The sequence below is a fragment of the Cebus imitator genome, unplaced genomic scaffold (assembly GCF_001604975.1).
Source record: "Cebus imitator isolate Cc_AM_T3 unplaced genomic scaffold, Cebus_imitator-1.0 Scaffold193, whole genome shotgun sequence".
In the NCBI taxonomy this organism is placed as follows: domain Eukaryota; kingdom Metazoa; phylum Chordata; class Mammalia; order Primates; family Cebidae; genus Cebus; species Cebus imitator.
The window spans coordinates 1,897,876-1,914,455 of NW_016107508.1; the positions used below are offsets into that span (position 1 = coordinate 1,897,876).

The 16,580-nt window shown below is 49.5% G+C and overlaps 2 protein-coding genes across 3 annotated transcripts in view; both read left to right on the top strand.

Moving 5' to 3' along the window:
- Positions 1-9,084, top strand: part of LOC108316838 (ras and Rab interactor 3-like) — a 44,058-nt gene extending 34,974 nt beyond the window's left edge. The window contains exon 2 of the mRNA XM_037745166.1: positions 8,127-9,084. Within this exon, the coding sequence (XP_037601094.1) occupies positions 8,127-8,373 (247 nt within the window). The 3' untranslated portion in view covers positions 8,374-9,084. The remainder of the gene's footprint in view (positions 1-8,126) is intronic.
- A 4,438-nt stretch (positions 9,085-13,522) lies between these two features.
- The window catches only part of LOC108316839 (ras and Rab interactor 3), a 133,706-nt gene continuing 130,648 nt past the window's right edge, over positions 13,523-16,580 (top strand). Inside the window, exon 1 of one of the 2 annotated variants that reach the window (XM_017546972.2) lies at positions 13,523-14,214. In XM_017546972.2, the coding sequence (XP_017402461.1) occupies positions 13,936-14,214 (279 nt within the window). In that variant the 5' untranslated portion in view covers positions 13,523-13,935. The remainder of the gene's footprint in view (positions 14,215-16,580) is intronic. The other variant, XM_017546971.2, reaches the window with a different exon arrangement.

Sequence of the window (16,580 nt, forward strand, 5' to 3'; positions counted from 1 at the left end):
TTTTCTTTTTTGAGAGTCTCACTCTGTCGCCCAGGGTAGAGTGTAGTGGTGAGATCTCAGCTCACTGCAGCCTCTGCCTCCCTGGTTCAAGGGATTCTCCTGCCTCATCCTTCCAAGTAGCTGGGATTACAGGCATGTGCTGCCACGCCCAGCCAATTTTTGTATTTTTAGTAGAGACGGGGTTTCACCATATTGGCCAGGCTGGTTTCAAACTCCCGACCTCAGGTGATCTGCCTGCCTCAGCCTTCCAAAGTACTGGGATTACAGGCGTGAGCCACCGTGCCTGGCCTATTTCAGATGATTTTAAATCATGTTAGTGATGCATAATTATTATAAAAATTTGAAACAAACCACCTTCATTTCTCTAAAATAACTCGATATGTTACATAGGCTTCTGGAAATTATTTCTGTCACTCTGTGTGTTTGTATGTATTCCCAAGTGGAATAATGAACATTATTGAACACCCTTTCTTTACCAGGTATTGCAAGGATATGTAAACATGAAATATTTTTTTTTAAACTTTCAAGAGCTGGGAGAGTAGAGTGGTTAGAAGCATAGACTCTAGAGCCAGATTGCCAGGGTTTGAATCCCAGTTCTGCCACGTATTGGCTGTGTGACCTTGGGGGAATTATTTAACCTCTCTGTGCCTCTGTGTCGTCATCTTTACATGGCACCACTAGGTGTAGCATAGGTATATTTGGTTCCTAGGGCTGCAGTAGCAAGTTTCCAGAAATCCAAAACCAAGGTGTCGGCTGGGCAGGTTGCATCTGGAGGGTCTAAGGGAGAATCTGCCCATGCCTCTCTCCCAGCTCCTGCTGGTTGCCGTCCACCTCTGGCACTCCTTGGCTTGGGGCATCATAACTCCAGTCTCTGCCCCTACCTTCACACGGACCTCATCTGTGTCTCTCTGCGCCTTTCCTTCTTATAGGGATACTTCTCGTTGGATTTAGGACCCACCTTAAATTTAGGTTGATCTCATCTCAGTAGCCCTAAATTATATCTGCAAAGATCCTTTTTTCCAAATAGGATCACATGTACAAGAACTGGGGTTAGGATTTGGACATACCTTCTGGGGAGACACAAATCAACCTCCAAGGTTGAATCAGGCGGGTGTGAGGATGACTGAATTAACTGGCTCTGGAGGCCCACAGTGGGCACTGTGCAGTGTGGACTAGGAATTCATGACATAGGCAGGTTGCTGTCCTGGCTGGCATCCCCGGGTCCCCTGCACTTCCTCTGTGTACTCATGATGCTTTGTCCTGCGGGACCAGGCCATCCTGGCTTCTACTGGCCCGAGAGCCCTCTAAGGCCAGGGACCAGGCCTCTCCATTCCTATAGACCCCCTTTGCCTGGTTGAAGCTGGGAGGTCACTCTGCCTTGGGTCAGGATGGTAGGTGGGGTAGGGATGGCCTCTTCCAGTCCTCCCCGTTCGTCACACACTCTCCCCCACCCCCGGTGTCTTCTGGCCAAGTCTATACAAGAAGTGAGGCTGAGCTGGGGCTCTCTGAGCTGCTTCCCTAGGGCTGACATAAGCTGGCACCCTGTGGAGCTGGGAGACTTCTGTGTCTTCCCCCCACTCCTGACAGGCAGCATCCAGCTATGGCCCCACACCCCAAGCTGCCATCCTCACCGCTCTGTCCCCACACTTGGTCAGCCCCTTAGGCTAGCTCTCCACCCTGAGGCCAAGCTTCCCCCTTCTACCCCCAAGGCTGAATAGGCCTAAATGCAGGCACAGGCACCATGCCCAGGAGCTGAGCACACTCCAGGCCAATTCCCACCCTCCTTTGGGAGCTGATGAGAAAATCCTTGTAGAAGCTGGGAGGCTGAGTCCTGCAGCTGAGGGGCTGGGTTTTCTGGGGTGTCTGCTGGCACTGCGTTGGGCAGGACGGTCTGGGTGGCTGTCCGGTGGCAGCCGTAGGACCAGAAACCTGTGGCCCTGCTGCTCTGAGCTCATTGCTCTATTCCCTATGAGTGGGAGAACAACCCGTTGTGGAGCAATTTCTGTGTCTGGTGGAGCTGCTCCAAAGCTTCCAAGGCTTTAACAGCAAGCGCCTTTCATTATCCAAGGTCCCGGCTCTGCCTTTGCAGGGTCCTTGGCGGAGTTGGAGTTCAGCTGGGGAGAGGGAGGGTGTGGGTGTCGGAGAGACTGGCTCTGCCAACAGATGGCTGATTGGATGCCGGGTAGGCTTAGCGACAGTTCCTGGCCGCTGGAGCTGCTGTGGCCAGGCCAGTTGATGAGAGTCATCACAGCTCTAAAACAAAGCCTGCGTGTTACCTGCTCTGGGCACTTCCGTCTTTGCCCTCCTGCCCCAAGTGCCATCCTTGGCACAGACATTTTGCAATCGCAAGTGAACACCCAGGAACTCGAGTGACCTATGGCAGCTGCCTGGCTCTGTCACCCTTCTTTGGCCTGGACAGAGACGATGCCATGTCACTTTGTTCCTTAAGGGCCCTGTTACTCCAGGGACACAGTTCAAGGTCCAGACTTCCCTAACTCCAGCTGTTCCTTCTCTAACTTCTAGACATTGCTCGAAGCCAAGGGGCTGAAGCCTTTGACCTCTTCCTTTCAGATTCTTCTCCACCCTGAGATCCTTGCATCTGCCTATGAGCAGGTCTCTGGGAGGGCCCTTGTTCCAGCCACATGGACCACCCAGAGGGAAGGAAGAGCATCGAAAGGGTTGGGCGGTGGGTGGAAAGCAAAGGCTTAGGGGCCTGTGTCCTCTCTGGTGTTGGAGTCTGAGCCCCCAGGCTGCCCTTCAGCACTCAGTGCTCTGAGGTGCCTAGGACGATCCTGGGCCTTAGTGTCTTTTCACAGGGTGGGAAAGGGATCCTCCCAGTGGTTTGTTTCTGTGTCCATGCCAAGCCACGCCACGTGGTTCCCAGGCACTTGAAATTGTGGGTTACCCTGGGGCCAGATGTTGGGCACAAGACAAGCAACACACAGATGTGGGCCGCAGTCACGTCAGTCAAATGTGCTGAGTCCTAAAATCAAGGCTTTAAAGTGAGAACTGTAGTAGAAAGAGGAAGAGAAGCGTTTATAACTAGGGGGTTGGAAGGATGGAAAAACTGTACCATTTACTGAATGCTGTGTCAGGCACCGTGCTAAGTAGTTGACAACTCACGAAATTTTCCTAGTAACCCTCTTAAATAAAGACAGCTATGATGTTTTTACTTATTTTTATTTTTGTTTATTTAGTTATTTATTTTTTGGAGACAGTGTCTTATTCTGTTGCCCAGGCTGGAATGCAGTGAGGCAATCTAGCTTACTGCAGCTTCCACCTCCAGGCTCCAGCAATCTTCCTACCTTAGCCTCCCGAGGAGCTGGGACTACTTGCTCACACCACCATGCCTGGCTAATTTTTTTTAAAGTTTTGTAGAGATGAGGTCTCACTGTATTTCCCAGGGCTGACCTCAAGTTCCTGGGCTCAAATACCCTTTCTGCCTTAGCCTTAATCCCAAAATGTTTGGATAACAGGCATGAGCCACTGCGCCCAGCGAATTATGTTTTTACGGTAGTTAAACTGAAGCCCGGAGAGGTAAAGTATTAATAACTGGCCAGAGGTCACACAGCCTGCATTCGAACCCAAGGCCTGCATTCGAACCCAAGGTACAGCAGGCAGGCCTCTTCTGAAGGGGCTGTAAGGATGGGAAGAACTGTTTTCCCAACAGTTCACCATTAAAAATATAAAACATGCAGAAGACTTGAAAGAACTTTGCAGTAAACACCCACACACCCACCAGTAACCCTCAGTGTTTTTCTCTATTTGTTTTGTTACCTATCTTTACTCATCCATGAATGCACCTTACTTTTTAATGTATTTCATAAAAAGTTGCAGACCACCCCTGAAGGTCAGCATGAGTAACTAGAGTTAACCAGAGTTCAGTATTCAGTTATGATTATCTTTTATTGTTTTGGTGTAAAATTTGCATGTGACAGAAGTAAATGCACATATCTAAGTGTACTGTTTGAACTTCATATAAGTGGATTCGTGCCATGTGGACTTCTTTGCATTTGGCTTCTTTGACTCAGCATAATGCTTCTGAAATTCATTCATGTGGTCATGCGTATGGGTAATTCCTTTTTATTGCTGACTACTGGCCTGTTGTGTGGACATGCCACCATTTGTTTATCTGTTCTACCACTGATGGACCCTGGAACCAGGGAGTACTGAGCTATTAAGAGGAGCGCTGCTGTGATCATTTGTGTGCGAGTCTTTCTGGACGTACTATACTTTCATTTATCTTGGGTATACACGTAGGAGTGGAATTACTGGGGCATAGGCTAGGTATATGTTTAGGTTTATTAAAAAGTGCCATATCTTTGTCTAAAGTGGTTGTACCAATGTGGTACTCCCCAAAAGTGCACTGGCATTCCGATCACTTCCCATCCTCACCGCTATGTGAAGTTGTCAGTCATTTTAATTTTAGCCATTCTAGTGGTTGTACCGTGGTATCGCATTGTGGTTTTAATTTGCATTTCATCTAATGACTAATGACTTTGAGCGTTTTTTCACCTGCTGGTTGTCCGTTTGTATGTCTTCTTCTTTGAAGTATCTGTTCAAATCTCTTGCCCACTTTAAACATTGATTTGCTTGCTCTCTGTTGGATATGTTTTGTAATTCTTTTCCCCCAGCCTAACGGGCAGAAGTCGTAAATTGTGATGCGGTCTGACTTAATCTCTTTTTTCTTTTATGATCATTGCTTTCTGTATCTGGGCTAATATCTTTGCCTACCAGGTGGAAATAATCTTGGGAGAAGAAATAGACCCCGAAGGAGGAGGTGCAAGTAGACAGAACAGCACGGGCACCAGCTCCAGGTGGAGAAGTGCGGGTTCTGTTGGGTGATGGAGAGCAGCCCTTTGTAGGGGGTGTCTGGGGTTGAGGGGCAGAGGCCCAGAAAGGGAATGCCTTCAACATTAGGGGACTGACTGAATTTTTTAGCCAGTGGAATCCATTGAAAGTTTTAGAGCAGGAAGGGATGTGATCACAAGACAGTGAGATGTACAGGCCTGGTGATGCTGGAGCCTGGGGCAGTTTTCACTCGGTCACCCTGAGGGCAACAGCCTCGGGCCTCAAGGTGCAGGTGGGACTGCCGGGCTGGAAACCAGGTTTATCTGTGTGAATTCTTGCAGCCTGTCCTGGGCCCTGAGTCTACCCAGGTCCCACCAGGTCTTCATGGGCCCATTTATTCTTGCGAAGGAAGCCTGAGCGTTGGTCTAGGCGTGTAGCTAGCTGGCAGCCCAGTCTCTCCTTCCAGCCCTGGGGAATGCTTGTATATGTGGATTTAGGGCCACCTCTCCCTGTGGCTCCAGATGCTCATGGGGCCCTCCCCCAGCCCCTCTGCCCTCACCTCCACCCACTCTCACCCTTCTCTCTCTCCTTGCACTTGTTCCGGGAGCAGGAGCTGGAGGCTTGGGAGTCTGCTTTTCCTTCTGCCTGGAAATCTCTTCCCCAGATACCTGCATCCAGGCGTTTCATCCACAGTCACCTTTTTCAGGCGTCTTCCCTGGCTGTGCAGTTCGGAACTATCCCCATCCCTGGACCCTTTCCTCTTCCTCTGTGGTGGTATTACCATCTGACATCCTCTAGTCACACATTTGCCTTGTTTTTTGCCCGCCTCCTCCCCTAGAATATAAATACCATGAAAGGTTTATTTGTTTTTCACCCTTGTTCACTGCTCTAACCTGTGCCTGGAACAGCATCTGACATTGGCAGGTCCTCAGAAACAGTACAGCCCAACTGAGTGAGAGGCCCACTCCCTCATTACTCCCAGAACCTCTCTGTTTGATGGCAGCTTTGGTTCTGCAGGTGAAAAAAAATGGGGATGAGCCCAGGGAACACCTAGGGCCACCCAGCAAATGGGGGAATCTTCCTTCTCCCAGTCTCCATTGTACAGATGAGGAAATAGACCTTGAGAGGGAAAGGACTTGGCCAAGTGCTAAGCGATATTCGTGGCAGAGAAGAAATGGAAGTCGATTGCCCTCACTCCCTGTTATTAAAAGTCCTAATTGGCCTGGGGGAGGCTGGGGGCCAAGCAGGGATGTTTAAGATGATTACAATATCTTTTGGTGCCAGAAGATATCTTTGTGTCTCCAAGTGGGGATGGAGGAACTGCAGCCCAAGTGTTTTCTTTTCTGGGAAATTCAGACCTCCATCATTTTAACTTTTCCCAGACGAGATGCTGGGACCACGCTCAGGGCCTGGGAAGTGGTTACATCCGTATCAGCCAGGCCACCCTGGCCTTGAGCTCCAAATGAGACTGTTCAGCCCCAGTTCCACAGCCATGGACTTCCACAGAGCCATCCTACCCTGGTCCCACCAGCCCCAGGGTTCCTGCCATTTCCCAGGACACTCATGGTTTCCTGGTGACCTGGCTCCTTCTACTGTGTAGACTGCAGGCTGTGGACCAGGAGGGGAAATCCATAGGCAGCCGGGAGCACACATAACATTTGTGAGAGTCAGGGCTCCCCAGAGGATGTGGGAGGGAACTTTATCCCAGGGTGCAGACAACTTAACACTGACCTTCACACCCCCCTCTTCATGACAGGCAGTCCCAGTCAGTTCTCTCAGAAACCCACTGCTCAAAACACACAACGCTGCTGGGCCTGTTTAATCCAGTGCTGCCCAATCCCTCCACCACCCTGGGACCCCTGGTATCCCTCATCCCTGCCCTCAGGCGGTTCCACTTTCCTGTGCCTTTTTACAGGGCTTACCCAGGCCTTATCCACCTGCCCCGAGAGGCTCCTTATAGCACATGCCCTGGATGCTTCTGGAACCAACACCAGCCTTGATCCCTGGCATCCCTGGGCAACATCACAGAGACACAGGGCAAGATGGAAGGCACCACCCACAGCTGAGTGCCCTCCTCTGTATGACGCAGGTTTTCACCCCTGCAGATACCATAAGAAACTTGATGCCTTAGTAGGAGGCAGGAAGACCTTACAGCCCACATGACTCAGGATGTGAGGCTCTGAGATGTTGTTCCTCCTTTTTGGGAATCAGAACCAGCCTGTGTGTGTTGGGACAGGAAAGGCAAACGTGAGGGTCTTGGGGAGGGTCTGGGATCTCTTAAACCAGACAGAACTATGAGCAGTATGCAGTGCCATTTCCCAGCGAACTCCTCAGCTTGATGTTGCTGTTTCCTGGGTGTGTGATCCTTCTCCCCACACCGGGCTGTGTTGACACATCCTGGGGCTCAGACACTGTTGTCTGGAAAAGGGTAAGAGGGAACTTTTTAGAACTGTCCTATACTAGCACCATCGAGTGGAAATCTAATGCAAGCCACATATGTCATTTTAAATGTTGTAGCAGCCATATTAAAACAGGCAAAGTAACCAATAATGTTTTATTTAACCTGACACATTTAAAACATTATCTTGCCAGGCGCGATGGCTCATGCCTATAATCCCAGCACTTTGGGAGGCCAAGGGAGATGGGTCACTTGAGGTCAGGAGGTCAAGATCATTCTGGCCAACATGGTGAAACCCCATCTCTACTAAAAAAATAAAAAATTAGCCGAGTGTGGTGGTGCACACCTGTAATCCCAGCTACTTGGGAGGCTGAAGCAGGAGACTTGCTTGAACCCAGGAGTCTTTAGAATGAAATCCTATGCATATTTTGTGCTTACAGCGCATATCAATTCAGACAAGCCACTTTTAAGAGCTCAATAACCACTTCTGGCTAGTGGCTACGGCAGTGCAGATCTTTCTGTCTTGACCTAGGTGGTAGTTACTCAGGTGTAGACATATGTAAAAATGTGGCTACCTGTAGACTCAAGATGTGCGCATCTCACTGCATGTGTTACTCTTTAAAAGTTTTCAAAAATCTCCTTCAAGGCTCTGCTCAAATGCCACCATTTTCCTGAACCCACCCTGGGATGCAATTACCTGCTGCTTTTGCACTGTGTTTCTGTTATATTTCTACTTGTACTGTCGCTGTGTCTCGCCTGTTTTCCTATAAGCACTCTAAGATGTAGACCATGGTTTGTTGATTTTTTTTTTAATTACCCAAGGGGCACTGACTACCTAATGCCGAATAAGTAAGCATGGCTGAATGGAATCCCTGGGTGTGGTTGACCCTCTCTGGGCTGGCTGCAGGATGGCTGATCATTTGATTCTGTTTTTCAGTCCCATTCCAGTTGTTGGCAAAGGAGAGGAAGAGGATGAGGAAGATGGCATGGGGCTTTGTCTGCCGGCCACCCTGAAGAACTGCCTTCCTCACCGCCGGGGCATCAGCATCCTGGAGAAGCTCATCAAAACATGCCCCGTGTGGCTGCAGCTGAGTCTGGGCCAGGCAGAGGTGGCCAGGATCCTGCACCGGGAGGCGGCCGGGGTGAGTGGGGGCGCCTCCCACTTGGTAGCACACACACCGTGAGGGACTCAGGCGTGCTCCACACCTGCCCTGACTCCCACGTGGAAGCCGCTACCATGCAGACAGCTACCTATGTGTTTCCCTCTCCTACATGTGTCAGTTTTTTGGCCACTATATTTTTCCAGAATGCAGGCATGGGAGGCTGCTGGGGGGCCTGCTTTCTGCTCTGGGGAGCAGGTGTTCATGGCTGGAGAGGAGGGAGTGGGTGGCTTACAGGCTCTCTGGGCATTTGGGCACCTGAGAGGCAGGACTGATGCGGTCAGGAAGACCATGCTGGCCTGCTGTGACTTCGAGAGCTCGGCCAGGCATCCAGCATCTAGAGAGTGTCAATCAGAGCCAGGGTAAAAATGGCTTTGTGCTCCGTGTTTCACATATGCAAATAAGGGCTGCGTGATGGAGTCAAAAGATGATTTAGAGGTCATGGTCTGTGAGTGGAGATGTGGCTTAAATTTTCTAAGCCTGACTTTTGTTGCTTTGAAATAGAGGCATTCACACCGCCTCCAAGGCTCTTGTTCCTATTGCATGGAAAGATAGATGATGGGTGGGTGGATGGATGGATGGATGGATGGATGGATGGACGGACGAACAGACGGACGGACAGATGGACAGACAGATGGATGGATGTATGAACAGACAGACAGACAACAGCTAAGCAGGTGATAGATGATGAAATATGAGTCAGAGCTCATCATATGTTCCTTTCACCGCCCACACACATTTGTTTAATTACCAAAGTGATACACATATGTGTTCATGATTTAACAAAAAGCCAAGCTGGACAGAAGTGTAAAAAGTAAAGATCTTTTCCACCNTCCTACCTTAGCCTCCCGAGGAGCTGGGACTACTTGCTCACACCACCATGCCTGGCTAATTTTTTTTAAAGTTTTGTAGAGATGAGGTCTCACTGTATTTCCCAGGGCTGACCTCAAGTTCCTGGGCTCAAATACCCTTTCTGCCTTAGCCTTAATCCCAAAATGTTTGGATAACAGGCATGAGCCACTGCGCCCAGCGAATTATGTTTTTACGGTAGTTAAACTGAAGCCCGGAGAGGTAAAGTATTAATAACTGGCCAGAGGTCACACAGCCTGCATTCGAACCCAAGGCCTGCATTCGAACCCAAGGTACAGCAGGCAGGCCTCTTCTGAAGGGGCTGTAAGGATGGGAAGAACTGTTTTCCCAACAGTTCACCATTAAAAATATAAAACATGCAGAAGACTTGAAAGAACTTTGCAGTAAACACCCACACACCCACCAGTAACCCTCAGTGTTTTTCTCTATTTGTTTTGTTACCTATCTTTACTCATCCATGAATGCACCTTACTTTTTAATGTATTTCATAAAAAGTTGCAGACCACCCCTGAAGGTCAGCATGAGTAACTAGAGTTAACCAGAGTTCAGTATTCAGTTATGATTATCTTTTATTGTTTTGGTGTAAAATTTGCATGTGACAGAAGTAAATGCACATATCTAAGTGTACTGTTTGAACTTCATATAAGTGGATTCGTGCCATGTGGACTTCTTTGCATTTGGCTTCTTTGACTCAGCATAATGCTTCTGAAATTCATTCATGTGGTCATGCGTATGGGTAATTCCTTTTTATTGCTGACTACTGGCCTGTTGTGTGGACATGCCACCATTTGTTTATCTGTTCTACCACTGATGGACCCTGGAACCAGGGAGTACTGAGCTATTAAGAGGAGCGCTGCTGTGATCATTTGTGTGCGAGTCTTTCTGGACGTACTATACTTTCATTTATCTTGGGTATACACGTAGGAGTGGAATTACTGGGGCATAGGCTAGGTATATGTTTAGGTTTATTAAAAAGTGCCATATCTTTGTCTAAAGTGGTTGTACCAATGTGGTACTCCCCAAAAGTGCACTGGCATTCCGATCACTTCCCATCCTCACCGCTATGTGAAGTTGTCAGTCATTTTAATTTTAGCCATTCTAGTGGTTGTACCGTGGTATCGCATTGTGGTTTTAATTTGCATTTCATCTAATGACTAATGACTTTGAGCGTTTTTTCACCTGCTGGTTGTCCGTTTGTATGTCTTCTTCTTTGAAGTATCTGTTCAAATCTCTTGCCCACTTTAAACATTGATTTGCTTGCTCTCTGTTGGATATGTTTTGTAATTCTTTTCCCCCAGCCTAACGGGCAGAAGTCGTAAATTGTGATGCGGTCTGACTTAATCTCTTTTTTCTTTTATGATCATTGCTTTCTGTATCTGGGCTAATATCTTTGCCTACCAGGTGGAAATAATCTTGGGAGAAGAAATAGACCCCGAAGGAGGAGGTGCAAGTAGACAGAACAGCACGGGCACCAGCTCCAGGTGGAGAAGTGCGGGTTCTGTTGGGTGATGGAGAGCAGCCCTTTGTAGGGGGTGTCTGGGGTTGAGGGGCAGAGGCCCAGAAAGGGAATGCCTTCAACATTAGGGGACTGACTGAATTTTTTAGCCAGTGGAATCCATTGAAAGTTTTAGAGCAGGAAGGGATGTGATCACAAGACAGTGAGATGTACAGGCCTGGTGATGCTGGAGCCTGGGGCAGTTTTCACTCGGTCACCCTGAGGGCAACAGCCTCGGGCCTCAAGGTGCAGGTGGGACTGCCGGGCTGGAAACCAGGTTTATCTGTGTGAATTCTTGCAGCCTGTCCTGGGCCCTGAGTCTACCCAGGTCCCACCAGGTCTTCATGGGCCCATTTATTCTTGCGAAGGAAGCCTGAGCGTTGGTCTAGGCGTGTAGCTAGCTGGCAGCCCAGTCTCTCCTTCCAGCCCTGGGGAATGCTTGTATATGTGGATTTAGGGCCACCTCTCCCTGTGGCTCCAGATGCTCATGGGGCCCTCCCCCAGCCCCTCTGCCCTCACCTCCACCCACTCTCACCCTTCTCTCTCTCCTTGCACTTGTTCCGGGAGCAGGAGCTGGAGGCTTGGGAGTCTGCTTTTCCTTCTGCCTGGAAATCTCTTCCCCAGATACCTGCATCCAGGCGTTTCATCCACAGTCACCTTTTTCAGGCGTCTTCCCTGGCTGTGCAGTTCGGAACTATCCCCATCCCTGGACCCTTTCCTCTTCCTCTGTGGTGGTATTACCATCTGACATCCTCTAGTCACACATTTGCCTTGTTTTTTGCCCGCCTCCTCCCCTAGAATATAAATACCATGAAAGGTTTATTTGTTTTTCACCCTTGTTCACTGCTCTAACCTGTGCCTGGAACAGCATCTGACATTGGCAGGTCCTCAGAAACAGTACAGCCCAACTGAGTGAGAGGCCCACTCCCTCATTACTCCCAGAACCTCTCTGTTTGATGGCAGCTTTGGTTCTGCAGGTGAAAAAAAATGGGGATGAGCCCAGGGAACACCTAGGGCCACCCAGCAAATGGGGGAATCTTCCTTCTCCCAGTCTCCATTGTACAGATGAGGAAATAGACCTTGAGAGGGAAAGGACTTGGCCAAGTGCTAAGCGATATTCGTGGCAGAGAAGAAATGGAAGTCGATTGCCCTCACTCCCTGTTATTAAAAGTCCTAATTGGCCTGGGGGAGGCTGGGGGCCAAGCAGGGATGTTTAAGATGATTACAATATCTTTTGGTGCCAGAAGATATCTTTGTGTCTCCAAGTGGGGATGGAGGAACTGCAGCCCAAGTGTTTTCTTTTCTGGGAAATTCAGACCTCCATCATTTTAACTTTTCCCAGACGAGATGCTGGGACCACGCTCAGGGCCTGGGAAGTGGTTACATCCGTATCAGCCAGGCCACCCTGGCCTTGAGCTCCAAATGAGACTGTTCAGCCCCAGTTCCACAGCCATGGACTTCCACAGAGCCATCCTACCCTGGTCCCACCAGCCCCAGGGTTCCTGCCATTTCCCAGGACACTCATGGTTTCCTGGTGACCTGGCTCCTTCTACTGTGTAGACTGCAGGCTGTGGACCAGGAGGGGAAATCCATAGGCAGCCGGGAGCACACATAACATTTGTGAGAGTCAGGGCTCCCCAGAGGATGTGGGAGGGAACTTTATCCCAGGGTGCAGACAACTTAACACTGACCTTCACACCCCCCTCTTCATGACAGGCAGTCCCAGTCAGTTCTCTCAGAAACCCACTGCTCAAAACACACAACGCTGCTGGGCCTGTTTAATCCAGTGCTGCCCAATCCCTCCACCACCCTGGGACCCCTGGTATCCCTCATCCCTGCCCTCAGGCGGTTCCACTTTCCTGTGCCTTTTTACAGGGCTTACCCAGGCCTTATCCACCTGCCCCGAGAGGCTCCTTATAGCACATGCCCTGGATGCTTCTGGAACCAACACCAGCCTTGATCCCTGGCATCCCTGGGCAACATCACAGAGACACAGGGCAAGATGGAAGGCACCACCCACAGCTGAGTGCCCTCCTCTGTATGACGCAGGTTTTCACCCCTGCAGATACCATAAGAAACTTGATGCCTTAGTAGGAGGCAGGAAGACCTTACAGCCCACATGACTCAGGATGTGAGGCTCTGAGATGTTGTTCCTCCTTTTTGGGAATCAGAACCAGCCTGTGTGTGTTGGGACAGGAAAGGCAAACGTGAGGGTCTTGGGGAGGGTCTGGGATCTCTTAAACCAGACAGAACTATGAGCAGTATGCAGTGCCATTTCCCAGCGAACTCCTCAGCTTGATGTTGCTGTTTCCTGGGTGTGTGATCCTTCTCCCCACACCGGGCTGTGTTGACACATCCTGGGGCTCAGACACTGTTGTCTGGAAAAGGGTAAGAGGGAACTTTTTAGAACTGTCCTATACTAGCACCATCGAGTGGAAATCTAATGCAAGCCACATATGTCATTTTAAATGTTGTAGCAGCCATATTAAAACAGGCAAAGTAACCAATAATGTTTTATTTAACCTGACACATTTAAAACATTATCTTGCCAGGCGCGATGGCTCATGCCTATAATCCCAGCACTTTGGGAGGCCAAGGGAGATGGGTCACTTGAGGTCAGGAGGTCAAGATCATTCTGGCCAACATGGTGAAACCCCATCTCTACTAAAAAAATAAAAAATTAGCCGAGTGTGGTGGTGCACACCTGTAATCCCAGCTACTTGGGAGGCTGAAGCAGGAGACTTGCTTGAACCCAGGAGTCTTTAGAATGAAATCCTATGCATATTTTGTGCTTACAGCGCATATCAATTCAGACAAGCCACTTTTAAGAGCTCAATAACCACTTCTGGCTAGTGGCTACGGCAGTGCAGATCTTTCTGTCTTGACCTAGGTGGTAGTTACTCAGGTGTAGACATATGTAAAAATGTGGCTACCTGTAGACTCAAGATGTGCGCATCTCACTGCATGTGTTACTCTTTAAAAGTTTTCAAAAATCTCCTTCAAGGCTCTGCTCAAATGCCACCATTTTCCTGAACCCACCCTGGGATGCAATTACCTGCTGCTTTTGCACTGTGTTTCTGTTATATTTCTACTTGTACTGTCGCTGTGTCTCGCCTGTTTTCCTATAAGCACTCTAAGATGTAGACCATGGTTTGTTGATTTTTTTTTTAATTACCCAAGGGGCACTGACTACCTAATGCCGAATAAGTAAGCATGGCTGAATGGAATCCCTGGGTGTGGTTGACCCTCTCTGGGCTGGCTGCAGGATGGCTGATCATTTGATTCTGTTTTTCAGTCCCATTCCAGTTGTTGGCAAAGGAGAGGAAGAGGATGAGGAAGATGGCATGGGGCTTTGTCTGCCGGCCACCCTGAAGAACTGCCTTCCTCACCGCCGGGGCATCAGCATCCTGGAGAAGCTCATCAAAACATGCCCCGTGTGGCTGCAGCTGAGTCTGGGCCAGGCAGAGGTGGCCAGGATCCTGCACCGGGAGGCGGCCGGGGTGAGTGGGGGCGCCTCCCACTTGGTAGCACACACACCGTGAGGGACTCAGGCGTGCTCCACACCTGCCCTGACTCCCACGTGGAAGCCGCTACCATGCAGACAGCTACCTATGTGTTTCCCTCTCCTACATGTGTCAGTTTTTTGGCCACTATATTTTTCCAGAATGCAGGCATGGGAGGCTGCTGGGGGGCCTGCTTTCTGCTCTGGGGAGCAGGTGTTCATGGCTGGAGAGGAGGGAGTGGGTGGCTTACAGGCTCTCTGGGCATTTGGGCACCTGAGAGGCAGGACTGATGCGGTCAGGAAGACCATGCTGGCCTGCTGTGACTTCGAGAGCTCGGCCAGGCATCCAGCATCTAGAGAGTGTCAATCAGAGCCAGGGTAAAAATGGCTTTGTGCTCCGTGTTTCACATATGCAAATAAGGGCTGCGTGATGGAGTCAAAAGATGATTTAGAGGTCATGGTCTGTGAGTGGAGATGTGGCTTAAATTTTCTAAGCCTGACTTTTGTTGCTTTGAAATAGAGGCATTCACACCGCCTCCAAGGCTCTTGTTCCTATTGCATGGAAAGATAGATGATGGGTGGGTGGATGGATGGATGGATGGATGGATGGATGGACGGACGAACAGACGGACGGACAGATGGACAGACAGATGGATGGATGTATGAACAGACAGACAGACAACAGCTAAGCAGGTGATAGATGATGAAATATGAGTCAGAGCTCATCATATGTTCCTTTTAAAAACAACTTGAATTTGTTTAATTACCAAAGTGATACACATATGTGTTCATGATTTAACAAAAAGCCAAGCTGGACAGAAGTGTAAAAAGTAAAGATCTTTTCCACCTACTCTAACCAAACTCAATCCCCAGAAGTTTTTTCTTTTTTTAATTGAGATGAAATTCACACAATATAAAATCACACAATATAAAAGTACACAGTTCAGTGGCATATAGTACAGTCACAATGTGGTACAACCACCACCTCTATCTAGTTCCAAGGCGTCTCATCGCTCAAAATAAAACCCCACACTCCTTAAGCAGTCCCTCCTCCTCCTCCCCTCCTGCAGCCCTGTAACCACCAATCTGCCTCCAAAGTCACCCAATCTGCCTCGCAAGTCATGCTGCATGCGGTGCGTCTGTCCACACATTTTCCATATAGACTCATGCCTCTATTGTGGCAAGCATTCACTGAGTACTTGCTTTGCTCCAGGAAGTCTTGTAGCTTCTTCATGTGAATCTGCCCATGTAACCTCATAGCAGCCCTAGGAGGTAGGCAGTGCCACTCTGCCCATTTTACATATGAGGTAACCGTGATACAAAGCAATTGAGTGCCGTCCCCCAGGGGACATAGTGAATAAATGGCAAAGCGGGACTCCATCTGGACCCAGGCAGTCTGTGCGCCCTGGGCTCTGTTGAGCACAGAGATTTATTTGGCTCAGCTGGACTCGTGTCCCCCAGCCACCATGCACTTTTGATGGTCTCTCCCCTGCTGTGGTTGCAGGGCTTGTCTGCCTCCCGGGAAGAGTCCAGATGTATAAGTACAGGGCTCAGATGGCAAGTGCACTCGTTCACCTTGGACAAGGTAAAATGCATCAAGTCTCCAGTTGTACCTGAAAATTGGAATTAGTAGAACTTATGGGGCCTCTGCAAAGTCCCAACCTCCTTTTGCTACACAGGCCCCTGTCACAGGGAGTGGGGACTATGGTGGCCTGAAAGCACAGCAGTGTCCCGCCAAAACCAGGAGGACCGCTGGCCTGGAAAGGCCTGGGTAGAAAATTAAACCAGGGTCTCCTGCCAATGAGTGTTCAACCGGCACCCCCTCTGGTCCCCAACTTCCCTGGTGGGTTCTCAGGAATGAGCTTACTTACCACTCTTGCTGGGAGAAGGCAACTCAAGATCAGCCCAAGGGGCAAGTTTCTGATGCTGAGGGATGGCAATGTTCCAGATTTTTTTGGTCATCAAGAGGGGCATGTCCAGATGGGGATTGGCCAGATAGTGGGGGATGGTCCCAGGAGAGGGTGCTGGCTCTCCAGAGCAAGCTGGGTGGGACATCGTCATGACTGCTATATCAAAAGATTCAGTCCTCTCTTCAGAAAGTTAGCCTGGGCGCGGTGGCTCATGCCTGTAAATTCAGCACTTTGGGAGACCACAGTTAGAGGATCCCTTGAGCCCAGGAGTTCAAGACCAGCCTGGGCAACATGGCGCGATGCCATCTCTACAAAATATACAAAAATTAGCCAGGCATGGTGGCACACACCTGTAATCCCAGCTACTCAGGAGACTGAGGTAGGAGAATCACTTGAACTGGGGAGGCGGAGGTTGCAGTCAGTCCAGATCACGCCACTGCACTCCAGCCCAATT